Source organism: Pipra filicauda, unplaced genomic scaffold, assembly GCF_003945595.2.
Source record: "Pipra filicauda isolate LSUMZ 115617 unplaced genomic scaffold, ASM394559v2 scaffold19_size4547281_pilon, whole genome shotgun sequence".
Lineage (NCBI taxonomy): Eukaryota > Metazoa > Chordata > Aves > Passeriformes > Pipridae > Pipra > Pipra filicauda.
The window spans coordinates 1075394-1102908 of NW_024104309.1; the positions used below are offsets into that span (position 1 = coordinate 1075394).

At 42.7% G+C, this 27515-nt stretch overlaps 1 protein-coding gene across 3 annotated transcripts in view; it reads right to left on the reverse strand.

Annotated features, from left to right (window-relative positions):
• Nucleotides 1-27515, reverse strand: part of LRP8 (LDL receptor related protein 8) — a 171147-nt gene that overhangs the window by 86324 nt on the left and 57308 nt on the right. Inside the window, exon 1 of one of the 3 annotated variants that reach the window (XM_039380566.1) lies at nt 15678-15696. The exons of the other annotated variants lie outside the window; for them this stretch is intronic. Coding sequence (XP_039236500.1) covers nt 15678-15693 — 16 coding nt within the window. The 5' untranslated portion in view covers nt 15694-15696. Of the gene's footprint in view, nt 1-15677; nt 15697-27515 lie in introns of those variants that run through there. 3 annotated transcript variants of the gene reach the window in all.

A 27515-nucleotide genomic window follows, 5' to 3' on the forward strand; every position in this document is an offset into this window, starting at 1 on the left:
TACAAACCTTTCCACACCAATTGTACAGAGCAAGCAAAGAAAAAAAATGAATCTACCTGCACAAGAAATTCAGCTGCTTCTAATCTACTTATGAGAGGCCAAAGAACTAAACAGCCTATGGATATGGAATAATATCACATTCATCTAAAACTCTGAGAAAGGATCAATCTCGAATAGCCAATCCTCTTTCCTTCTCCATCTGTATGTACTGGAGAGCCAACACCTGCTGCAGCTTTACAGCCTCTTCCCAGTATGAAGGAACATTGATTTTTGTCCAGGGGAAAAGATGAGAAAAACAGAGATACATAAAAATTGTTTAACTGCATTTCCTAAAACAATTTTTTTTTTATTTTTTGAAGACTGCCTTTGAAGATTAGCAACTAGTTAATTCCTGGTAAGTTTGAAAGATTTAATTCAGAACATAGCAGAAGGCAACATGGCAAATCAGATGTTGAGCTCAACAAAACCCAAACAAACAAACAAACAAGATGACAACTTTTCAAGCAATGAATTATCCAAACGTGGTCACTGTTTATAATGCTCAAGTACCTGTTACTGCTCATTGATTCAAAGACTGAGTGGACAGAAGTGCAGCCTTACAACCAGAGGATCCCCATACACTGTGCAGGAGCCTCCCTGCTACCCCACAGATTCCACAGATACCTTGGAACACCCTCCCAGCCACTTCTACAGTGTAATTCCCTGAAGAGTGGAAACCTGTGCTCCACTTGGGAGTTTCCAAAACTCACTCAAGTGGCAGCACACACAGCAAGTCAGGACTGAGCCTGTTGGAATATTCAGTTTTCATTACACCCCAGCAGAAGCTTTGCTGGGGTCCCAAAGGCAGCAAACAGCCTGGTTTGAACAGTGCAAACGAACCCAAATGAAACATGACATTTTAAAAACTGACTTTCCAAAAGAGCTGCCACAAGCCTCAGCTTACTGCTAATGGCAGCAGGTATTTGAGCACCAAAGAAATCAGCTTTCACTGGAAATCTGGGGACTTCAGGGAGACCTGAGGGCAGTGCTTCCTCCCCCCTCGCTCCTGTCAGTGGATGTACACTGGTGCAGCACTGAGGGCAATGACTGCCAAGACCAGCTGGAGCTGTGGGCTGTGCTTTATGAAAACAAATACTATCTAACACCAGTTTCAGACCATGTGCTGCATTTTGACCACCCTGTCATCCATTTGAAACTGCAGATGGGAATCCTGCTCCTTAGTAAGTGAAATTTTTCTGACAATAAAAGAGGATCTGGGAAGCATCTGGCTGCCTTCCCTATCCTGATCTCATGGGAACAGTGGCTACCACTCAATAAACTGACCTTTCAACTGGGTTGTGCTTCAATTACTCCAGTAGGTTCACCCTTTCAACCCATCTCCTGCTTTCAGTTCATCTTAATTTATTGCCAGTTTCCATAATGTGCTCCTTTGGTGACCTGTGTATAAACAACAGTTGCTTATATAAATCAACTGTTTTTTCATTTGGTTCAAATACTTTTTGGCATCTGCGTACTTTGGACTACAAATCTTTCACTTCAGATATCCCAGGTCTCATCCTAATTTTCTATTTCCTTCTTATTTTCCTTGTAACATTTGCAAGAATGAGTCAGGAAACAAATTAAAATGTCAAGTTCCAAAGCTGCTTGTGTTACTATGCTTGGAATAAACAGACCTTACCATCACAACATGCTGAGCCACCCTAACAGCTGCCAGGACACCATGAACTCACTGCACTGCACTATCACACATCCATTCCTAAGGGTAGAGCTGAGGTTTCTCCAAAGCCTGAAAACTCCAAATACACCTTATTTCTTAACATCACTTCAGAGGTTCGTGTCCTGGAAACACTTCATATGAACAGTCAATACCAACAGCAAAGCCAGACAGGTTTAATTCACTCCTAAGAACGTTCTCCACTGTTAATATTCATTAAAAACATTTTCTGGACTGCTCCCTGTAACTCACAGGACATTTGGAGTAATGGGATGATGGACACTGCCAGCGATTGCTGCTGCCAGCTGAAATGAGTGATGTTTAGACTTCCATGTCCTACCAAGCACCAACAACAATTATGAGCTCTTGTACACTTACAGCATATCATGTTCACTGGTTTGTGCTTGTAAATCAGTAAATTGGTCATTAGTGTAGCACCAAGGCCACGTTCATATCTTTGCTGCAGAAAAGGATGGCACAGCACCATGAATTAAAGCAATAAAAATATTCCCAAATGAAATAAATAACAAATACCAAACCACAATGAAATCCTGGGTCTGTCAGGGTGAGCAGATTGTCCTGGGCTGCAGCATGAAGCACACAGGAAGCTTTGTGTTTTACTTTCTTTCCAATAGGTAGAAAATTCCTTGTCTTAATTATTCAGGGGTAGGTAATAAAATGAAGACTGTTTGCTCAGTGGTGCAGCACCTCAGCTATGAGTAAGACTAAACCAAGCCTGACAGAGCTCAAGAAGCAACACATGGTGGGATCCTTTGGGTGTCTTTTGTAGGACCAGGAGCTGGACTCAGTAATGCTTGTGGGCCCCTTCCAGCTCAGAATATTCTAAGATTCTGGATCTCAGACTGGCACAAGTGGGAACAAGCATGAATCTCATATTCTATAGGTCCAGGCAGCTTCAAGAGTCTCCACTCTAAGCTGGCTCTGATCCCAACAACCTTAATGAGTCACTTAACCTCTCTTCTTGGTTCCCATCTTTCATCTGGAACACTAATACATACTTCACAGCCCTGTTTAAAAAAAAAAAATAAATCCATTATTTAAAGTTTGCACCGTGCTTTGAAGATGAAAAGGGCTATGTTTTGTCACTAGCACAGCTTCAACAGAGATGTGGTTTATTTCTGCTCAGGAAACTTCTGCCATTAAGTTCTGTTTGAAGAATGTATTTATCTGGAGAAAAATCTACTTTATATGAATAAAAAGTATTGTATTTAATAACATGCCTGAAAAAAAAAGAAAAAAAAGAAAGAGGAAACATGGCACAACAGGAAAAGGATCTTGGACATTATATACTGGCAGGATCAGAAAGCTGCATTGTCTCTCCAAAGCACCCTGGAGATTCAGGAGATCCCTGGAGTGACCCTACGTGTCCATGACACAAAGCAGAACGAGCAAGTATACTGCATCAAAACTCTGAGGGTCCTGAGCTTCAAGAACAGCCTTTTGCTGAGTTCCCCTCACTTCATACTCCAGATAACAACAGACTGTTCCCTGTGAAGGCAGCACCTCACCTACGGGTGTCAATGGAGATTTTCTGTCTGCAGGAGCAGTTCTTGCTCCACTGAATCCAAGCCACGTCAGTACATATTGCCAGGATAAAGTGCATGTTGCAGAACGTGACCAAAAGGAACATCTTCTGATTTTCCTTGAGTTCTTGCTGGTCTGAGGCTGTGACAGCTGGGGCCTGAAGCAGGGAGCCCACATGAATCTAGACTTGCCTGTTGTTTCCCTGCCTGCTGCACAAACTGCCATGTTTATGCTACTTGCACAAAATATGAAATCATGTGATTTCCCCCTCCTTTCTTTCAAAGAAGGGGATTGTTGCTTTTGTTTTGTTTAGTTAGTTGTAGCTGCTGGCATGTGCGAGGAGAGCAGCATCCCAGTTACAATAGTTTTGGAAGCTGGATTCATTGTGTTGTGAAAGGTTGCTCAGGGGCTTTCTCTACATTTTTCCATTTCCCTGGCAGAGCTGCAGGCAGTACAATGTCAGAAGACAAATTATAGAGGCATTTACCCAGTTCTGGGTCTTGTTGTTTGCTATTCAGCCTTGACCGAACTGGCATCGCGTACTGAGTGCGCTCCACTGCTTGTGGGACAACTTCCTTGGCACTGCAAAGAGACTTGTCATCATATTTTTGGACAAATGCACTGTGCTAAACATACCCAAGTATTTCAGGCCACAACACTCGTTGATATAAACCAGTGTAGCTTTACAGAAGTCAGCACAGTTGTTTACATCCACTGCTGCAGAGGATTCAGCCCTTTAACGTCAGATCAGTATGAGAACAGGGACTTTAAACCACACAAAACTGCAGGATTTGTTTTGTTTATTGCCACACAAGCTTTAAAACAGTCATCATGAGAGCTTCCAATACATCAACCAACACCATTCATGCAAAGGCTGCATGTGAACTTTGCCAGACTATAAATAATGAACACATGTATTAGACATGTGTTACCAGCACAGCTCAGCAATTGCAGAAGTCACAGTAGGGCAAGTTCACCAGAGAAGCCAATTCCATACCACTAACCTGACCTGCTCTCACATCCTACAGGGTGTTAAGTCTCCTTCAGTTGTCTTCTTGCCCCTAACGCTCTTTCCTTTTTCCCTCAGTTTATTTTTCCTCTCTCCCAACAGCCATTTCAGCCTCTGACTTCACCTGGGTTACTTTGAGAGCTTCTTTTAGTGCACCAGCTCCTGGCCAGCTGAGGTGCAGGCAGGTACCTGTGTACGTCAGGGACAGCCAGCCTGGTCACCTCTCCCTGGCAGTTCTCAGGTCTCATGTTTCCTCTCAAGTTTCAGAGAGGTTCCCTGAAACATTAGCTCAAGTGCTTGAGCTTGTTCACGGACTCACAGCTTTACAGGAAGACCTTTAAAGCAAGAAGGAACCTGTTTTTCATGTTTAAATCAAATATGTGAAAAAGACAGTAAAAGCAAAGGCTTGAATTCTTCCCCCTTCCACGTATGTCCGGTTTGACCTTTCCTGCCTAATCAAGGCTGTGCTGCATCTAAGGCTAGAACAAGATATGGATTTAACTCAAAGTTCCATGGAGCTACAGAACATCTCATAGCAGATACTGTTATTTTAGGATCCAGCTCCTTTATCCTTAAAACCATTCAGAAGCAAAGAGAACATAAATCTCAGCTTCTCAGGGAAGAGTGGCTTCCTACTCTTCTGCTGCTGTGGAGCCTCCCCTAATCCAGAAACTTCTGCTTGGACTGGTTGAAAAAGGAAATCCCAAGCAAAATCCAATACTCTTCAGAACAGAAGAGAAGAACTAGACATGTTTCTAGTACAACAACGAGGTACCTGGTGAGCCCTGAATGTCACTCATGAAAGGTGTGGGTGAAAAACAAAATGAAAAGCACATTTGTGGAGATGTAATGGATCAAATCCACCGTGGCAGGTGCACTTTTACAAAGCTCAGCTGAGCTCTGCTCCTCTGTAACAGTCTGGTGGTCATACCCACACCAAGAAATCCCATCAGGCACCCAGCCCTGACACAAGGAAAATACAGTTTCTCAAATATGCAGCACTCTATCACTCACTTCAGAGCCCTTCCCAATGTGCTGTAAGGTTCTGGAAAATATTCCTTGAACAGGTTAATTCATTAAACTGTTGAAACAGTTTATCCTGTGGTTTTTCTTTAATGATTATTGTATAAGGCATTAAGTTGACTAGCAATGCACAATTTAAAGGAAAAAAATATATTGACTAAATCTGTGTGAAACTAGGTTTCTGCACCAAACATGGAAACATAACACAATTCTGCTTCCTTTCACCACCACTTTGATGGATGTGATATTATAAAATAGAGATATTATGGAGAAGGGAAAAGCCTGCATTAGCACAATACAGCAGTGCATAAAAGCTTCCAAAAACAGCAGTATTGCTGAATCTGGGAGTGAAGAGGAAGAGCTGATCTTGGAAGGAACAGCCATGACAGACTACACGAAGGAACTATCTAGCTGGGGATTCAAAGTGAGAATAATAGCCACGGGGTGCATCTTCCCAGCTGCTTCCTTTACATGAAAATCAACAGAGTCTGCAGTATCTTTAAAGCCCTCAGTAACACCAACATAAAAATTCACAGTTATTAATCACCAACAAATCTATCAGGCTCCTAGATCCCAGGTTTACTGGCACACACACGCACGTATACATCAGAAAGAAGGACTTTAAAAAAACCTCCAGGTCCTGATTTTGTTCTTTGCCAAGACTTTTATGTTCCTCTGGGCAGCACTAAGACAAAAGATCAGGTAATGCAAACATGCCAGCTCTTCTTAGTTCTAATGCTTTTCCCCATTCTTTCTTCTAATATATAGTGTCACTTTGCACCCGAGTGAACCCTAGCAATGTCACGGAGTCTTTCTTGCACCCTTGAATCTCCTCAGAGTCTCCGAAGAGACACAAACGTGGCCATCTCTGGTATTTGCATCCTTCTGAAGTAACAAGGAAACCTGTCCATCCCTCAGACTCTTATGGGAATCTCAGGCATGAAAAAGCAGCAGCACTGCCAAGGAGAGGGACACAGAGGTGGCTGCCCAGGATGACTCTACCCCCCATGCTGCCGGCTCTGGATAACGTGACCGGCTCTCTGAAAGAGTCTCCACAAGTTTAAGAGCAAGTCAGGCTGAGAGCAGCTGTAGAGAAGAATAGAAAAAGGTCTGTTTCTCAGGAAGATCGGCCTCCTGTACAGGAAGGACAGGGTGCCCAGTGTGCCAGAGACGTGTTCTTTGCCAAACCCCCAAAAAGAAGCAATAGAAAGCTGTAAGTCAGTCTGGCAGTTCCACCAGCACAAACTGACCCAAAGTTAACACCAAACAATTACTTTTATATTTGGTTTAAGCAACCCTCCCCAATAACACTAAAAAACTCACTCTTCAAGCAGTGAGTGTTGAGACCACCTGACAATTATCAGCAGAGACAACAATATTTAAAATAAAATTTAAAAAATATAAATAACAAAAGACAAGCACTTTGGTTACAAGTTCTGCATTTCTCCCCCAGAAACAGTATGTTTTCTACACAGAGAAACAAGTGTTCTGGTGGTGGCATGCAATGCATTAAACAACCAGGGTGGGGGGTGGGAATAAAAAATAATCAGAGCATGGAAATCACAAAGCAAGTTAAACAAAAGCAAAGAATTTTCAACATCCTGACACAAGAGGAAATATTTATAAGTTTAATTATGACTGACCACTGTACATTAGGCTTGCTATTTCCCAAGGGCCCTGGCATTTTGAATGCTGCAAGAACACTGAGAAATATCAGCTCTTGCAGAAAGAGCTGTTGTTAAAATCTAAACCCCACTTTGAAATACAAAGACTATTTGCAAGCATTAAAATAATAGCTGGAACTGTCAGTCCAGACTCAGTGAGAGTAAAGTACTCAGAGGAAGCACGTGAATCTGCCAAGTGACACACTGCAGAGATTTCTGCAAAAATTCCTCATGTCCTTGCACCTACAGCTGAGACCACTGACAGGAGCTGGACTGCATCTGCTCCAGGGCAGTCACCACTAACTGACCTGTGTTTCTCCACCTGCCTCCAGAAAGTCACCCTGCAATACAGCTGGCCACTCCTGACCAGTTAAAACTCCTGCAAATCCCATGCAAGATTCCTTCCAGTCTTCTTCTGCCTCTAGGGGATAGACAGATCACCCTGCAAGACACAGCAAGTCACCCTGAGGACCATATAAAACCTGATTCCTTGGGAAGGTTTTCTTTAGTGACACGCAGCCTCCCTCTCCCTGCCCTCATCTCTGATCCACACAGAACGCAGACTCCAATACCTCCACCCGAGTCTTGCTGACCAAGTCATCCTTTCACTGAGGGTTTGCACCAAGAAAGTTTCCTCTCCTTCCTTTAATGCTTCTCTATTAGACTGGAGTCTCCCATTCTCTCATCTGCTCTGTTCTACACACAAGTCTAAGGATCCAGCCACTATTTTCTGTGTTTCCCCATTCCTGGAAAGCCTGCCTTGAGTAGCTGCCTGACATGGTACTTCCATTCAAATGTCTCCAAAAGCCCTGGTTCTATCATAGCACTGAAAAGAAACCTGGTAGAGGCCTCTCAAAACAAGAGTTTTTATCGTGAAGAGCCAAGTACTGACACCAAAGTCAAACTCAGCAACAGCAGAGACTTGCTTGGGACACTCAACACAGTAAATCACATCACCTTCCAAAATAAATATGGCACAGTCATGACAAATGATCTCAGTGTCTGGTCTCTGTATTTCCATGCAAAGAAAAAGGGGGTTGATTTGCTTAAGGTCAATTCCTATCACACTAGTTTATATTTGTGTCATTTTTATTTCCTTGTTAATTTATTTAATTTGCTTTGCATTCTTAGGAACACAGGGTCTTCACAACAAAGACCTCAATGTGTTTTCTGCTACAGAAATAAATAATAGCCCCCAGTTCTGCTGGTACAAGCATGAAGCCAGGAAGCCATATGCACATCCATCCAGGGGAAATTTTCCATGCCACTCAGCTCTCCATTGTCATGGGTGGTCCAGACAGAGTCATTAGTCCTGCTGATCTTTAGGATCCAGAGATCAAGAACCAGCTTTATCATTCCACTCTTTGATGAGCTTAGGTACCGTGGCCCCTGGAAGTAACGACAACCATCTGTGTCCAGAGCTCTCTGGAAAGGTTCACTGACTTCAGAGCCTGTGTCAACACACACCAGGTGAGAATGTGACTCTGCCTAACAGTAAAACAACGCACAGAGCTTCTGTTCCTGAGCCTGTCAGACAGAGATTTATGTACCTTGCCTCTCCTGACATTTCCAGCTGGCCCAATGAGCTGAATTCGTGCTTAAAAACAACCAATTCCCCCCTGAAAACCAATTTGTCACATTTCTCACAGAGAAAAGGGACGAGCTATAAACACACAGCTCTGCCTGGGCAGCACCAGTGAACCACATGCATTTAACTCAACACAGAAAGCAGCAGGCAAATTCTGTACAAAATTCAGACCTGGGCCAAACACAGACCCAAAACAGGTGAGCAAAATCTGCACGGAATTGATGCTGCTTTGCAACTTTAGATGTTTTCTGAAAGCAGCACACGTCAGTGCAAACCCACCCTGCATGCTGGCATTTGGTCAGAGCCCCCTCCTGAGATGTTCGTGGTTCACCCCCCTCAGTGGCCCTTCAGCTCTCGGGTGGTAACCACAGCGATCTCTTGTACCTTCCAGCTTCAGGGTAAGTCCGAAATTTTATCACCAAACCCACCAACAAGCTTAAGCTTTGCCAGATCCACTGCTGCTGACAGCATGTTCTGTTTCCTCATACTTACTAGAGTAAGATAATGTGTGATACCTACTTGCTGTATTATGGAGTATATACACTACAAAATAAATTCCTGGATGTTTTCAATTATGTATTAAATTCAAGCAAAGAAATGCACAGTCTTTCTGGTACTTCATTAAAACAGAATACCTTTTTCTCCCAAATACAGCAGCTGTATTGCAGTGGGCACCACACTTCTTAAAATAGAAAGCTTATTTATAGAGCTCATTTAGGCAAATAATCATCATTTTTCGCACAGAATTCACAAAGACACCAGGTTCACAAGTTTATCACAGATAGGAAGGGACAGTGTTTATTTATATCACAGCATCCCAGAGATTTAGTTTTCTCACAGAGATCTAGAATCATTGGGAACCACCACAATGAAGTTTCTCCCTCTTGATTATGTGTTAGTTAGAAGAGAGGGAGGAAACAAGTTCGTCCTAGGCAACAGCAAGGAAGTAAAGATATACCTAATTGCATATGCAAAAATACTTTTAATGGATGGTTAGAGAGATCTGTGGTTTTCAGCCCAATTGCCATCGTTCTGACATCCAAGAAAGTCCTTTTTGGTCCAAAAATCATTTTGCCCATAGTTCCAAATGAACATTTGCCTCCCATCCCTCTTTAAGATCAGATAAATTTATACCTGCTACAAAGAAGTCAAGCAAAATCAAATCTGTATTTCAGCTTTTAAATAACTTGACTTGGATACGAACTAAACTGTAGGGTACATTTATCAAGGGGTTAAACACATGCCTCGTTCTTGTCTCTGTACACTTAGTGCTGTTATTTTGGCTATTTTTAGAGTGCACGGGTTTTGTCACTTATAAAAATAACTAAAAAAAAGCTATGAACCGATCACTTTTGTTCTCTTACACCGTAGTAAAAACATAGAAGCATCTTTTTTTACCATCTTAGCCCACTGATGCCTTACGATGGCCCATTAAGACCAAGAGAATTAATTAAAAGGCAATAGCACACTGGTGTCAAAAGCCAATATACACATCTGCATGCACCAAGTGCCATTATATTGAATTGGTCTGCACAAGAAGAGCCAAATCTTCTTTATAAAACAGTCCAACACTTGTGTCCACACCTGCTCAGAGCAGCGTGCTGAACGTGGCCAGGGGTGGTAACTGCAGCACTCTCCAGCCTGCAGAGAGGTACGAGATAATGACTCTCTCAGGAGAAGGCTCCAGGCAAGCCCCAGAGCTGACCTTCTCAGATGCTCATGTACAATTGTCTTAGCATTTAAATAGTCTGAACTGACCCGAAAACATTTGCTACCACAACAGTTCCACGAAAAGCCAAAAAGTCACAGCCAAAAGTGGAAATGGCTCAAAACAAACCCAACCTACTACCACTTTAAAACATTCAGAATTAAAGTAAAATACATAATCAGTGTTTCGATGGCTCTTAAACTCACAAGGTGTTGTTAAATACTAATTTCTGACACGGATCAGCAGCACCGAGCAGAAGATGTTGAACTACCTCTGGGTCCTACCGACTGCAGAAGAGCTCATTAAAAATGCATCCAAGAAAAAATTCTCATGCTGCAAGTCAAGTTTTATTTAAACAAACTAAAAGACAGACAACTAAGAAACTACAGGGAACCAGGCACCACATGCACCTCGGAATCTCCCAGGCTTTGTGCCGGAGAGCAATCCCTCCACCCTGAAAGCCCAGGCTGGACTCTGTACAGAATATAAAGAGCTTTCCACTTCCCCACCCTAAATCCTTAATTCCTCAATCTGAAAAATGCTGCTGGGATCTTAAATAATGAACCTATAGTGCCACATCTCGCCCAGGATGCATTAACTCCTGAAGTTTCCCAGGTCCTCAGATTTTCCTCCATCTGCTGATTGCACTCAGCTCCCAAGATGTGGCCCTAGAAACACTCATCCTAAAAGCTAAACAACCCCAATTTCAAATTCCCTGGTCTCATTCTTTCCCTCCCTGGGTTTGCTCTCACCATAGAGTTGTGCAGTTTATTTTGGAGGTAATTAGGCAGCTGTGCCACAGTCCTCCTGACACAGCCTGAGAGCTGGACTGAAAGTTGAATAGTGAGAGAATACAGTGGGAAACAGAGCAAGGGAGGTATACGTGGGGGTAGAGGAATCAAGAAGCTTTCTATGGCAAAGGATCAGCCTGTTTCTTGGCTCCTCCTTGCAGATGTTCAGGTTTTTATCACAGAGTCTAAAACAAAATTCTGATCTTTCCCCCTAGCTCCCCACAAGGTCTTTTCTCAATCTGTCAGCTACTAAATACAGTTAAGTTTGTAAAGGGGCTCTTTGTAGCAGTTATTACACTGACTCAGCACAGCAGCATCTCCTCGTGTTCCCCCCTGCATGGAGCTTTGTCAGAAATGGTCTTTTTGCCTGTGTTGCCAAAACAACATAGTCCCAGTCACACTGATACTAAAAGCCCAAATGACATGATGTTACTACTAGTCAGGTTAGTCCTTTTGTCTCCCACCCAACTTGCTGGCCTATCTACCTATCTATTTCTAGAAGTATTCCAAAAATTGCAGACAGTGTCTTTTTGACTAGCTAAAACAAATGTGCTCATCGGTCCTGCCATGTTTGCATTCACCCTAAGCTTGAAGAACTTCCAGAAGCAACAGATAAAGCCAGGACTGACTGAAGTCCTACACAGCAGGGCACAAAGGCCCAGGTAAGCTTCACTCTCCTTTTATTTTGCATCCTAACTTTGGTAGGACAAACCCCAGAGATGTCTATTCGTATGCAACGTGAGGTCTCCTTTTCCTTCCCCATGCCAAAAATAATGCATTACCATCTGTTCACAACTAACAGACATGAACTGCTTCCACAATGATCCCGTGTAAGAGCTGAAAAACTCACGCCAATCTCTGCCCAACGGAAACACACGGAGACAAAACCCACGAAAGCACAACAATGCCGTCCCCTTAGCCATGCATGGCCATCCCCGCCTCGTGTCACCAGCAGGAAGATGAGCATTAATAAGAATTCCGCTTCCCAAGAGCTTCGCTGAACTGAACAAGGGATAGATCTGCCTCGTTCTGTTTTATTATTTATAAACCCCCAAATCTCTCTCGTAACCAGGCAGTGCAAAGGCAGTGACAAGAAGGGGATGTGAATGGAAAGCTCCACAAACATACAAGGAATAATGTCAAAAAAACCACAACAAATTTCTAAGAAATGAGAACTCAGAACTTCAAAGTCAAGTCAACCGAAAAGCAACCTGTCAGGGCAGGAACAAAGGCGCTGGTGCCGCGCGCACGGCAATTACTCCATCTGCAGATCCTGTTGGAGAGCAGAACTGACTATAAAAAGAAACACATCCAGCAATGCAGGCCCTCCCTGCTTGTCAAATGAGGGAAACACATCCCTCCAAAGACAATACAAGCAAATGAGGGGAGAAAGCCAAGGGAACAGAACAAAAGGAACATACCAAAATACTTCTTACAGTCAAGCTCCTGATTTTATGTGTGTAATTGAACTACCAGAACTGCAGAGTCACTGTTGCTGCCTGGTCATCATTAGCTGAGAATGTTTCTTGAAGTTACTTGGCTCAAAGGAAGAAAGAGAAGATCAAGGACACACACAGTTGTGTGCTGCTGGCTTCAAAGTACTGACACACAAGTAGTGTATAATGAGAATTTCTCTTGGTATACACAACACTGCCACAACTGGAAATGGAAATAAAAATAATTCTGCCTAGAGTTGAAATTAATTATTAATTTTAAGGCCTATGCCAAATAATGGCAATTGGTTTGAGCTGATTTATGCAGAAATACATGCTCCAGCATAAGCCTAAGCCCATAGTCATATGACAAAACCCAACTTTTTTTCCCCTAGGATCTAAAAGTATACCACAATTCTCACACCCAATCATAGGATTCAGGCACCGAAATAGGTCGCCCAGGGAAGCAGTGGAATCAGCATCCCTAGAAGTGTTCAAAAGGTTTGTGGAAGTGGCACTTGGGGATATGGTTTAACAGTGAACATGGCAGTGCTGGGCTAATGGTTGGACTCAGTGATCCTAGAGGTCTTTCCCAATCTTAATGATTCTACGACTATCCAATAAAATTTCTGGTTCAGAGCACTGATGATCTACATCCCCTCACCAACCCCTACCCCCCCCCCAAAAAAGGAGCTAAAATGGTTTTTTAGGATCCCAGGAACAGGAGGGTGCCTATAACACTTGCAAGGCTGCCAGCTGGCCTCTGCAGGCTCCCACCACACACAGCCTGCGAGTCCAACTCCAAGGACTTCTCTGACATTCTCTTGTGAAAAAAGTACAGAAAGCAATATAGCAGTTCCAGTTACCACCTTCCACACCCTTCTTCCTTCTCAGACAGTGGCTGACCAAGCAGGCACCCTAGTCTGTTTATAGTGCTTAAGTCAGTGCTCTTCTTCCAGACAGAACTTCCAAATACATCCTAAATATGGAAAAGAGCAGCATCACTTCTACAGCTCCCACAGGTACCTCTGGGTCACATGAGGAGCAGTTGACAGAAGAGGCAGCCTCCTGAAGAGTAGCTGTGATTTACCACACCACTGCTCATCATAGTTACTTCAGTGTTCACAACAACTCTTACTCGGGGTTTGCCTTACTTTGGATCCTGGGATTTGAAGGTTTTCCTTATTTTGTTTCCTACCCTGGAGAATCACAAACAAACACCAATCAGTTCCTGGACCAAGGGGATGCATGATAGCACTTGCTCTGTTTCTAAAATATTTTGTGGGGAAATTTTATGAGATCAGCTGATTCACAGGGAGCTGTGTGTTTCTCAGCTGCCATTATGTCTAAATGCAGTGAGGCTCTTTTCCAGAATAAATTGATACATTCACAGCCCTGTAAGGCAAGTCAAATCGCTCCTGTCTACTTCAGCCCTCTCAGGTTTTCCCTTAATATATTAACACTTCCATCACTATTTGAGCTTACCAAGCATGACTTTGATTAGGAAGCCCACATCTTTTTGGGAAGGCAGTGGAGGGGAGATTTCCACTTAATCCTGCATATACTGTGGTAGAAATTAGTTCTTTTGCACTATTAAAATGAAGCCTCAAATTACTAAAACAGTATTTTTTTTCTTAATTATTCCTGCTGTTGCAGAACTACCAGCACATATGTCCCTGGAATAGAAAGATCAGTCTTGTAGGTAATAAGTTTTATTGAGTTCTTGGAACCATATCATCCGTCCACCAGACTTTTTAATTTGCCACATGAATGGTTCACTGTAACATCAGCTCTTGGAGTACTTGGGTAGGAGGGAGTTCATGCTGAGTGCTTTCCTGAGCCAAACAAAAGTATTCTTCAAAGTGTATACAGATTAGAGAACACTTTTTTTGTCTTCCACAGCAGTATTCAGATCACTTTTTATCACTTTAGGAGCAGATGACTAATTTATATATGGCTATTTTCATGCAAACTGTACCCGCATCTTGTTTCACCACACTAAAAAATAAAAGCAAAACCTCCAGGGCTGACATTCCAAACATGTGGTGTGTGTGGGGAGGGATCTTCCATATTGGTGAGACCAGTTACTGGGGAGTTCACATCACAGTCCTGTAAAAATCACACTCCACTCGCATGGAGAGTACTCAGGGCTAAGGGCCAAGTCTTGTACTCAAGTGAACGCAAAACAAAAAGGTGACCTATCAAGGACCTAAACTCAGGCAAAATGAAACCAGAATGAATCCCAGAACCCTGGAGAGTTTGACAGACGCGAGTCCTTGCAAAAGCCTTCAGCATTTTCCTTTTCCCCTGCTGGTATGGATCAATACTGTATAATCAGGACAAATTCCTGCCTAGTGCTCCATGTGTCTCCCAGGGCCAACAGAGGTCCTGGGGTGAGACAGTACAGTCGGTAATGGCACAAGGGGACAATAATTAGTGGCAGTTCTGACAAGCTATGACACCTTTGAAAGTGATAAATCCTGGGATTTGCATATACATCCTGTATTATTAAGCAAAGCCAAGCATCCTCAGGGTGACATTTGAAATCCTACCTGGTTTCAGTGGTCACTGCTTAGCTTTACTTCCCCATCACCCCATTCCTCCCAAAATATAACAAAAGTTTTGAGGGGAAAAAAGCACAGAGTCAACCTGTCCTTCCCACCATCAACAGAGTCAGTCCACACAAAATACCCAAAATATTCAAATAGTACCTGGTATTCAAAACCAAGGTAGGAGTGGCTTTCTTTGTGTGAGTAGAATCCTGATCCCTCCTCCCATCAGCTTGAGTTTCACCAGGGGTTTCATTCCTTCACTGTCTCAACACATTTTAAATGTTTCAATGTATCTAGTATCAATATTGCAGTATAAAACTCAGGGGGAAAAAAACCACTTCACTTGACATTCACAATCTTGATATTGCAATATTTTAATTATGTTCAGTGGGGAAATTATTTAAATTCCATCACTATAAGCCACATTTAACTCAAATTAAGGACATAAACACAAAATTCTATAATAATTGGCAAGAGGGATTTAATTGAAATTGATGTAACTTCTGCCTATGGTCAGAATACCTGTGGTGTACTAAGTGGAATATTTATCTGGAAAAAGGGATACATTTAGCAGTATTAATCCTAAATAGATGACAGAGTTGTAATTGGTTTTGTGGAGGAAAGAAAAAAGGCAATTAATTTCAACTTACATGGAACATGATACATCAGGATAAAATATTGACAAAGCAGATGATTCTGTTCCCCTCTGCAGAATGCCAATGGGCACCCACTTTCAAAGTGCCAGTTTAAAAAAAAACCACAAAAATAAGAATAAAGAAATCAACCATTTATTAAAAGATTACATTGCACAAAACTGGATCACAAGCAAATGACTTTCTGCAGGAATATGAGAGGAGAAAGACTCTACTGTAGTGAAGAGAAGCAACCACCTACTTTTTCAAAACACGTGTGTAAACATGTAAGTATCCAGGTGTATGTACTTCCTCTTCGTGGGCAAGACCTGTGAGACCTCAGGGACTGAATCCAAAAGGCAGAAATCTGGACAATTCACTAATCCTGTGTTCAAGAGACACAACAGCACAGTATGTGGTGGTGTGTATTTCTTGGTATTCTATATTACTGTACTAAAACAGTGCTCTGTGCCCAATTTACAGATTTGAAGGGTATCACCCCTCACTACCTTTCCAGGTAGGAAAGCCACAAAGGGAGGACAGAGTCACCTTTGAAGAACCCACACAGTCACAGCCCTCACAACACACCTGTCACTGCAGAGCCCTGGAAACCAAACCAGTCAGAGGCCTCGTTAGCAACCTAGAGATGCTCCTCTGGGGAGCTGGAGCCCAGCTGTGTGTACAGATCCCTCTGGGCCATGCCCAGCCTCGTCTCACCAAAGCTGTGCCACTGACAATGCTTTAAACTGCTGCCTTCGTGTGAGCAGGGACAATCCAGCCCTCCAGCTTTCACCCACACAAGGTTTTAAAGTTCCCCAAGATGGAGCAGCAGTGGCTGGACAACACTCACCACTTCAGCACCAAAGGTCTACACAGCAAGTCCCTTCACATCCACTTTCCACTCCCAACAACGCCCACAAAACACAGGCCTGTAAGAACAACAAACACCAATCATTTCAGTGCTGAGGTTTCTCTGCTCAGCAGAAACCAGGCATAGATCAAGGAGCACATGGTGGGTCCTCTCCCAGCAGCAGCCAGAGACCTACACACAGAGCTGGCATCACACAGACTGAGAGCCTCCAGCACAGCTCAGACACCTCTGTCAGCAAGATCAGCATCTTCTGAGAGCAGTCCTTGTGTGAGCCAAATGTACCTCTCAGTTCTTGCTTGTAGGTTCCCCCTGAAGCAAGTATATTATATGCTTCTTTAGAAACACACAGTAGTTTAGAAACTACTGTTCCAAAAGAGCATTACGTTTATAAAAATCACACATTCAAAGTAAACTGTCAAGCAAGATTTCCTGAACAACCTTAATTGAGCTCCCTTGTGTATTTACAGTATAATGTAGACTTACATATTCCTGGGCTATTTTCTTGCCCTACCAGCTGAGCCTCATTTGCAGAGCAGGGAGTTACTGAATATTGCTCTTCATCTTAATACTATACCTGGTTATTAGATCTTCAGCAAACATTATCCAGTCTCTCCACTGAATGCAAAGCTGGCAATTCCCTTGTGACACTTTATAGTGCTCTCCTGGCAGCGCCTAACTCATTTACTACATATACATTTTTGGTTAAAATAAATAATAAAAAAACCCACATCAACTGCACGTAGAAAAGATCAGATGAAAAGGTCACAGCCTGGCAAATGTTAAAACACGGGAAAGGTTGTTGGATAAATCGGAAGTGTCAGACAAGTCCTTGCTATAAAACTACCACCAACTACGTGTAATTTTTAGAAATGATGCCCCCTGGGCACCCCTGGCCTGGCTGTGCCCCCGAGTCCCCTGGAGACGTGAAGGGACTCTCGCTCTACCCTCAAACCCGGGGGCCTCTCAGTGTCACAACAGCCGGATCCCAAAATGCACCAAACATGTTGTTTCCAGGCAATTTGGTGTCAGCAGTTCCCACAGTCACTTGGGATTTGTTCTTCTCTTGCTGCCTAGGTTGCAAATAAATTTCTTTCTGTGCTCTCTAATTTTTTCTGAAGTCAGCAGTATGGTAATCCTTGGAGAGTTCCCAAGCTGCTCCTCAGGGAAGTAGTTAAAAACACAAGTGTTTGGCAAACAATATTCTTGCTATAGGTCTCAAAAAAAAAAAAAGAAAGCAAATTTCTGATATTAATTTAGAAGCAAAAATTTAATCACATTACTGTGTATAAATTTGCAAGTATTTTCTTGCATTCTGCTTTAAGACGAGCTGTAAAAGGAAGAAAATTTATTACTGCACCCTTTTTCTCCCCCTTCTTGGTTTTATGAACCACAAAGGAAGTTTTCCCACACAAATCCCATCTTTTTTCTGCCTTTCTTTTTAAAATTAAACATTCAGGTCTCATCTCCCTCAACATGTCAGAACTAGCAAGCTTATGTTATCACGGGTAGCAAACAAAATCTGATTAACGGAAATGGAGGGGATTTCTTTTTAATAGTATTTAAACCTATTAGATGGCAACAAGAAACTTCTGCTTCATTAAAAACACTTGAGAGAAAAAGCTTGTTGCTAAGTGTTCAGCAACACTGCTCTGTCAGTAATGCACTGAAAGCTCTTAATCCATAACCATGGATCACACAAAGAAACTTTCCCACAAAGAACAGATGAACCAGCAACAGCCCTGCTGGTTCAGGTGACGTGAGAGGGGAAAGCAGCATTAAGTCAGACAATTTAAAAGAGGAAAAAAAAAAGAAAAATACACAAAATATCCAAAATGTTGGTGGGATTTTTTTTCCTCCGCAAGCAGAACTAAACTAATTTCTATTCTCTAATGTGCTTTCCTTTACCAAATGTATTCAGACTTTATCTGTTTTCAACAGAAGTGCCAACAGGCTGTGTAGAGTGGAAGTGCACATGTAATTTAGATATAATTTAGCAGCTAAATTATCTTTGCAGTGAAGGTCCATTACTAAATCACTTCACTGGAAAATTAGTAACAATGAAACAGTTACTGGCATTCCTTGGATGTGTATGCCCTCCTTAGCATGTTTTTGATAGTAAAGTGGTCCTTCACCCTGTGCCAGTTAAGTCAGTAAATCCATATTAACTTGCTTCAGGATACACAGGACACTTTGCCTGAAAACTACTTACAAACCAAAGATGAAGTGAAATCTTGGCCTCGCACTTCGAGGCTGGAACACTCCATTTGATGTTCAATCCACAGCCAATAAAAATGCAGACTAATTTGTTGAAAGAAAACCCCCGAACTGTACAGGAGAGAGGAAAATCCAAAAGCAAATTGATAGCAATAAATACAGGGCAGGAACTGTTGAAAGCAGCATCCAAGCAACGTGATGCAAGAATAAATTCTCCAAGCAGCAAAATTAAAGACTAAAGATGTCTTAAAAACTACTAAAAGTGACAGTAATAATGTAAAAAGTGCTAAAAAATAGCTTTCATTCCACCACAGAAGATAACAAAATACTTCAATTTTAACGAGTAACACAAGGCTGTTATATAGCAGTTATTAAATTCAGACATTTTAAGGCAAGTAACCTGCATTCAAGAGTTTAAAAGAGCTGGCTGAGGGGAGGTAGTAAAAAATACTGGTTATTTTCATTAAATCTTAGAATATTTATGTCATTCCAGAAGCCTCAAAGAAAGCTAATGTTATGTCAGAATTTAAATATAATGAATGAGTGCTTATCGACCTGTCAACCTAATACCAGTTCTAGCTAATCTAAGGAAGTGAATTACATTCATCTTTAATTTTAAGACAACCAACATCAGTTTATGAATGAGATCCTGTCAGACTCACCAGTTGTTTTCCTTAGTGGGCTTTGAGCCTTACAGAAATAACAGGGTTTGTAGCAGATGGGAAGAGGGATTTCATTACTGACTGGGAGCACCCACCTGGCAAACAAAAATGGGGCATTAGAAGGTTCGTTTAGTTGAGCAGGAAAGTCTACTGTGCTCCAGTGACTTTAGGTTGAAGGTAAGTTCAGACTGGAAGTGTAACATCATTTCTAGGAGCCAGTAAATCTCAGGGAAGTGTTGCAGAGTCCACTGCTGGTTCTGCAGCAATAAGCTGTTAAATGAAAGCTGGATTTCTGAAGGGATGAAAGGAAGAAAAAAAAAAGGAGAATTACCTGTCTGCAAAGCTAAGAGCAAATCCTGGGTAATGGCACAGATGACAACTCTGCTCTCATCTGTGCCCAAACCCATTTCAAACATGAGAAGAAACCTTCAAGAAAGATTTATACTTGCACATGTGCCATCTCCATGGGTTGCTCACACCTGACTCAGGGCAAGACCAGGCCCCCACAGACAGAAGAGAAACATGCTAATGCACCACCAGTGCTGCCAAACTACTGGTATTAACCTTCTAGAACAATCACTACAGCAATAAAATGAAAACTAATAGTTATCTACATAGTGCAAATTGATATTATGAAAACGAGTCCTGAAGTTATTACAGAATTTCACATGCTTCATAAAGCATTAAATATTGAGATGTAATGAGGTGGCTATTAAGGTAGTCAGGAAATGATCACTGGAAAATAAACTAACCAACAGCTCAGCCCAGGCCCTGGTTATACAGAGCAGTGACTGGCTGGTTTAGTCAAGCAAAAGTCACTGCCTATCACATCAAAATGCCCAGGAAACATGAGCTGGAAAATAAATAGGTGAAAACACATCTCCATGGGCATTGCACACAACAGTCGTAACCTCAGCCCTTTCCATCACAGGTTCTCCAGCAGAGCAGCACTGATACAGCCTGATACACCCTGGGATGTTTGGGAAGGCAGAGGTGCCAGAGCTGGAGTCATGCAAGGCTGGGCAGGAGACAGAGAGCCCCCACAGCAGAGCATAAACCATCAAACCAACTGTGTGCATCAGGTTTGAAAGGCACAGCATCCCGAGTGCAATGAAATCTCTTCAGATACTTTCCGGCCAAACAGCACAGCAGGAGCGACACACTGAGGGAGAGGGGGCACAGACCATTTGGGAAAACAAATGGAAGATGCTGTTAATATAAAGAAAACGTTACATTGTTGACACTGACAGTAATTCAAGAGATGATGCAATTAGCTCAGTTACGCTGTCGGGATTACCCCCAAAGAACACAAGTTTCCAGAGGACTGGCCCATCTCTGCTTCCTCTGAGGTCACCAGAGAATTTGCTACCGATTTCCTGGGAAAAGGCTCACAATTCCCATCGGTATTACATGGCTTCTGCCTACACACAATCATGAGAGTGAGCACGTCTTTGGGCTGGACAGAAGCAAAGGTATCACCTTTATACTGCCTCTCAGCTGCTCCACTGCCCCTCTTTCAGCTTCAGACTACTCAAATCCCTCCCAAACACACCTGCCTATGCACCAGATCTGTTGCAAAATGTCCTCAAACACTAATCCGAGCAGAATTCGGGGGGGTTTTTTGGCAGAAAAAGGCCACGTGGCTCCAGAACAGAGACCAGCCAGCCTTTGTAAATTACAGCCAGTTAACACTGAAGAATTCCTGGAGAAAGATGAAATAAAAGTACCTAAAGGTATCACTAGTGCCCAAATACACAGAAATACAGCCAAAGGAATGTTTGAAGCTTTGCTTGCTTTGAGTTACATTTTGCCTCATTTTTCAATGTGTTTGGAACAGGAAGGCAGTTTCTCTGTAACATATATAAAAACTTGTGAACACAAGTGGGTATCTTACAGTATGGAGTTATTTTTACTTGAACTTGTTTGAAATGGCCTACATAACTTATGGCTAATGTATTAACTATTGCAGCTTTCCCAAAGGCATGTTGATACATCCTTGATGTTTCATCAGGTGCAGAGCACATGTCATGGTTTGGGCTTTCCAGCATTTACAACTTTGCCAAACAAATAATTTCAACTGCAGTGTCCTACATATGGTCTATAGCACAGGCTGTACATTTTATTCCGTCACCTTGAAGTCAGACAACAAATTTAAGCTATACCAGTCAGAAGAAGTGTGGTTCTCCCAATTTAAAAAGATATTTTCAATTTGAACATTTAACATTCAATTTTAACAACTGTTTTCTGGTTTTTTTACAAGTACTTATGAACAAACAAATGAAGAAAACCAGATTTTCTTGCTTCCACTCCTCTCCTTGCAATAATGAGCTGATTCAAGAGGTGTTACACTACACACAATTAGGGTCACAAATATATGCATAATCTAAAAGGGCAGAGTTCAGTGTGCAGTAGTCACTCATGTTCCATTATTCATAAATGCTCTGATAGCTTTTCCACAAACGCCCAGTGCTTAATGAATCCTGAAAGCTTTTAGTTCAAACAATTATTCCTCATGAAAATGTGTACCAAAGCATATTATTTGTTACTCTATTTGCTTCTCCCCATTTAAATTTCAATTGCTGAGCAGGAAGCAGAAACAAAACCTTCACTGTTGGGCGACAGCCACAGTAAAACAAATTATGAAGGTGGAGCAGCTGATGAGCATACACAAAATAAAAATCCTTCAAAGTACATCATTGCGAACACCACACACTCATATAAAATAAGGGTCAACACATGAATTAATTACAAGCCAAAAGAGGGATATGACTGATGAATATTACTTGCTATTTTCAGTTCAAAACTGAAAATTAACTCTGCCTTTGCTATTACCTCAACAGTCAAACTACACAGTGCTGACACGAGGGGGACAACGCAGCAATGCCCAGTTCCAACTGATAACCATGAGAATTGCGTTACAGCAGTCGCTAACCCCAGCTCCTACAGGAAAGGGCTGGTTTTTGGGAATGCTGGGGCGCAGGGCTAAGCACAGCCTCCACAAAAAGAGAGATGCTTAGGAACGCTGAAGGCAGATGTGCTACATCATCCCAACTGCTCACAGGGGAAGAAAGCCGTGGCTTGATTAGAAATATGTTTTGAGCACAGAACTTGGGTGGAGAGATGAGTGGAGAGGGATGAATCAGTCCGACTGGCTTTGAAGTCCAACCTGCCCGATAACACAGCCCCTGCCACACCCAAGCCCAGCCTGGGCTCCCTCAGGAGATGGGACAACCTTCATCACAGGGCAGAAAAACCTCCTGGTGGTGCTTGCAGTCCTCCCCTCCCCAGGGGTGAAAGGTGCACCCGAGATGTTACAATCTGTTTCCATCTCAGTTATTCGAGCTGATAAGCGTTTCAAGTGCTTGAGTTTCACCTCCCAGGGAGGCTGGATCTGGGAGCTGCCCCATTATATCTGCATGCTCTCTCACACACATACATCCCTCTCTCTATGGAGGAAACATTTGTTGTAAACATATGGAGAAGGCCCTGCTGGAGGCCAGCATTTAATGCTCTAGTTAATAACATTTTTGAAGAGAGAAAAAAAAAAAGATGGGGGGAAAAAGAGAAAAAAACCTGAATTCAGTAGGATGCGAACACAAATAAGGCTCTCAGGTGTAACAACATTTACCAAGGTTTGAGCAAGCAAGCTTAAAAACATCCTGGGGCTCTAATAAATGGGGGATATACAACACGAGATAATTGGCTGCCTACATATATATATATATATATACACACACACATACACACACAGAAAGGAAAGGGGGGTTCAGCCTGTTTGTGGTCATTTTGAGGTGTACTGGTGGCAATTTGCACTGGGCTGGGGCTTCTTACCAACGTTCTCAAACACAACAGAACAGTTGTTTTTAAGTGTCAGACAACATTTAGCCGACTTGTCCTGCCCAGTCCTCCTCTTCTGCACAGGGAGTAGCAGCCGTCTGGCTGATGCTCTGGGTTGTTTTCCTCCTGGCTGGATTTCTCCATTTAGCTGCCAGCATTTTTGTTCTTTGATGACTGGGTTTTTGAGCTGGTACCCACTGCTAATGATAATGGCTAGTGAGGTCTGTTACAGCACAGTGTAATACCCACAGTTTACATCCCAGAATGGGGAAAAAACCACGAGGGTTGGAGCTCAGAGAGGCAGAATGTGTGGGTATGGATTTCGCTCCAGGATCAGCTGTGCCTTCCTTGACTAATTAATCTGTGAGATTTGAACAGTCGGTAGCATGAAAAAATGGGTCAAGTTGGCAGCATGGGACTTAAATAAATAAAAATGAGGCAATAGCTTAGACTATGTCTGTGCTTTGTCCAGGTTTGAAGCCAACACAATATAAAATATAGTCTTATAGAATGAGATGAACTGATGACAAATTAGATGAGGGTGGACCCTGTGAGGCAACTTGTTGTACACACAGCAAAGATGGTGTCAGTACCTTTACAGAAGGCCAGACCGTGATGCTATTAGGATGCAGAGATGGACAACACAATGTATGAAAATTAAATAGGTTTCTCACAGGGAGAGTAACACCAAAAGATACAGTCAGATCTAACCTATACAGCCATAGTCAGATCTAACCTATACAGCCATAGTTTTACTTTAATTTAAAATTAAGATTGTATGTGCGGGTTTTTTCCAAAGTTATGAAAGCTCAGGCAATCTCAAAGAAGGAAGCCCAGCATCCCATCCTGTGTGTTAGTACCTGTTTTTCTCATTTAGTTTGTGGAAGCAGAGCTGAAGGACTGACCACCATGGTGAATCCTGTCATTCCTTAGTGCAAAGTGAGCTGGAGCCTGACTGGGGTAAAACTGACTGTTCACCACTGGGACATGGATCAGTGCTCAGTCATGGAAAGCAAATTAATTTTGTGCACTTCTAAAGCTCAGATTTCAATGGATTTGGTGTAAAATACGTTCAAGAGATGAATTAAGTGGTTTTGAGACCAGAACACGACTCCTCTGTGCAGATTCTGTGATGTCTTATATACTGACATAAAGACCAATTTCTCCAATACTGTAAAAAGCAAGAAATTCAAAAGATGGAGGCAGGAGACCTCCTTCCTTATAGCTTTGAGACCCCCATTCCTCATTCAAATGCCATTAAAATCAGTGCACCAATAAAACAAGTCAGACACCTATATGCTGAGAGCAAGTGCATGCAATTCTTGTTTTTACAGGAACATGGGGGTGTGCAGCTGAACACACCTTGTGACAAGCTGGACCTAATTCTAGCCAGACTCAGAGTAGGCAGGCCAGTGCTCTCACAAGGGGAAGCTGCAGCGTATATTGAATCAGTCAGAGGATGCCAGTCATGCTACCCCTCTATGGGCACCAAGTTCTTCTACCTCTCTAACACAGCACTGATTTAATCTAAGAAGGTTTACACAAAATATCTTGTTCTCTCCTTTCTTCACAGAGTGTCTCTTTCCCACTTGCCTCTGCCCACTCCCATCCTACCCTTAGATCACGAGCACACTTAACTCCCTCCATTACCAGCTCTCACTTGGGAGAGCTCTTGCTTTGCACAAGGTACCAAAGGGTGAGAACATTTTAAAAGGATGACTGAGCAGGACAACACTGCAACACAAATTCTGGCCCCTAGTCATGCACACGAACAACTGAGCCACCTGACAACATTTAAAGCAAGTGTAGAACAAATTTCTTTGTTAATTTACTGACCAATTTCCCTCCTCCTCCACAAAGGGAACACTGTGCTCCACCCCTGCCCTCTTTGGGCAGCTCACTCCCATCCTCTGCCCAAGATTTTATTTTGCTCTTGTAATTGTTGTCTGCTACATCAGCTGCTTAAGAGCTACAAAAGACAAATGGCAGGCAAAAGCAGCTAAGAACCACTGAATTTGTCCAAAAGCATTACATGGTATATATTTCATTCTGTAACTTAACCAGGCAGGCACAATAAAAGCCCCAGACATCTCTCCTTGTCCAGAAGCAATTCAGGCCCTGGGGAATGATCATGAATAGTGGCTAATGTGGGTGATGCCATCTCTAACGCAACAAGGTCAAAATATGTAATTAGTATTTTTCTCCCAGGGTTTCTTTCTCTTGCTGCAGTGTTCACTCCACTTGCTTTCCTGGGCTGCAGGCTGTCCTCACTTGCTGCAGGGTACATCAGGAACAGGCTCCAGAGAAGACAAGAGCCCAGCAGCAATCAGTCTCTAAGGGTACTCAGCAGTCACTAGTGCCAACTCAAACGTTACCACGACAGCTCAGCTCTGTCACCCAAGAGGTTGGTCCTCTCTTTACACTGGATATTATCAGATCAAAATTTACAGCAAGAAGCACAAGCAGAATCAGAAGCTAAGAGCAGAGCATGTGAACTGGGTAAAGGGGACCTCATGAGAGCAGTCAGCGTTCCAGGAACACAGCAGTGAACTTTCACTTACCAGGAATGCAGCAGTAACCTTTCACTGGGATCCTGGCATTTTTAGTGGAGTCTTCAAGATATCAAAAAGGTAAAGAGTTTCCATAACAATGAAAGATAACAATATATCTATAAGGCAGGATTTCAGCAGCTTGGGTAGAAGGCACTCACTGCTGGTTCTGTGGGACAATGCCTGTACAAAGCCACTGCCCTGCTCTCTGCACACAGCACTGGTGACTGTCACACATTTATGTATTTCACGGGCATCACCAAAGGACAGATTCCAAAGGGAGGGTGCTAGGGACGCAATAAAACTTTATGCCATGGTCTAGATTTTTCTTTATAGGGAGGCCTGCTATTATCTTTAGTAGGCTCACGTCCTCCTTCCAGTCAGTATGTTATAGAGCTGCCCTTCCATCTCACTGCCCACAGATCAGCTCCATCCCTCCCTGTGGGATCAGCTTGCTGGGTGCATTTTGCTGTCCCTTCCCAGGCAGGAGGGGGGCAGTTGGGAGAAGGAAGAGGTCACTGCCTGTGGCACAAAAGCCTGTAATACATCAACACAAACCTTCCACTTTGTCACCCGAAGCAAAGAGCACATCTTTATTCTGTCTCACAGTAAACACCACAACCTGTGATGTCTCCTTGATTCATAGATGTCTCCCCCATTTCCCTCCCTGGCAGTTTTCTTCTCTTTTTCTCTACCTGAATCTCATAGCACGCTTAAAATCTGTCAAATGCTTTCCATTTGTATCCAGGAATCTCAGTATTAATAATACATTTTTACCCTATTATTTCTACTTTCAGTGAAACTTCACAGCAAGCTGACAATTTCTGCCTTACAAACACTTTCATGACACAGTTTCATGAAGTCTGGATGGCACCTACAGCAGCAATAGGAACTGCAATTCAGCCAGTCTCTGCTTTGAGGAGGGATGCTCATATCCTCCTTGTGGTACCAGGGGTTTGCTGTCAGCAAGTCATTTAAAGCAGTGTGAAAGGTCCCAGCCACTGAGGAAAGTCCAGCTGTCCTTCACTCCAAGAGGTGAGGAAAGGAAAGCAGAAATCACCCACTTTATTCTCCATATAACAAACAAGGCAACAAAACAGGATAACGCCATCTGAAGAGCCATGCAAGAAATTCATTCTCCCTCTCTTTCCAGCCCTCTAAATGGGAGTGCAAAGCAGCAAGAACAAGCAGATAAACTTGCAGGACAGAGGAAGGGAGAGATACCCTGACAGGAGCCTCTCCACAGTACAGGCTAATGAGGCTAATGAGCATTACAGCCCAAATAATGCTGGGACATTGCAGGCGGCACAGGGCACACTTTCCAGGGCACAACACCAAACCTGGTGGCTTCTCTGAGGAATTTATATTCAGTCTAAAACCAAAGAATCACAAAAAAGTGAGCCTCAGTCTGGAAGGCTTGTTTCAGATTAATTTCAATGTTCAGAAGATTACCATTCATTTTCAATTTTTTTTCTTTCCTCCTGCTCTTTCACAAAGCCCCTCAATCTCCACAACCTGCCCTGCTGCCTTCCTGCAAATCACAGTGATCCAACTTCACCCCATCTTTATTGCTCCCCTCCAGCTCTCTAAGCCCTCTACAATCCTGCTCAATGGGGAGAGAAAAATCTCAACCCCTTCTCCCCTCTCACCTTCCAGAGTGTTATCTTTGAGAGTACAAAACTTGGGTTATGTGATCTGTATTCACTCTGGCAACATTTCCTTG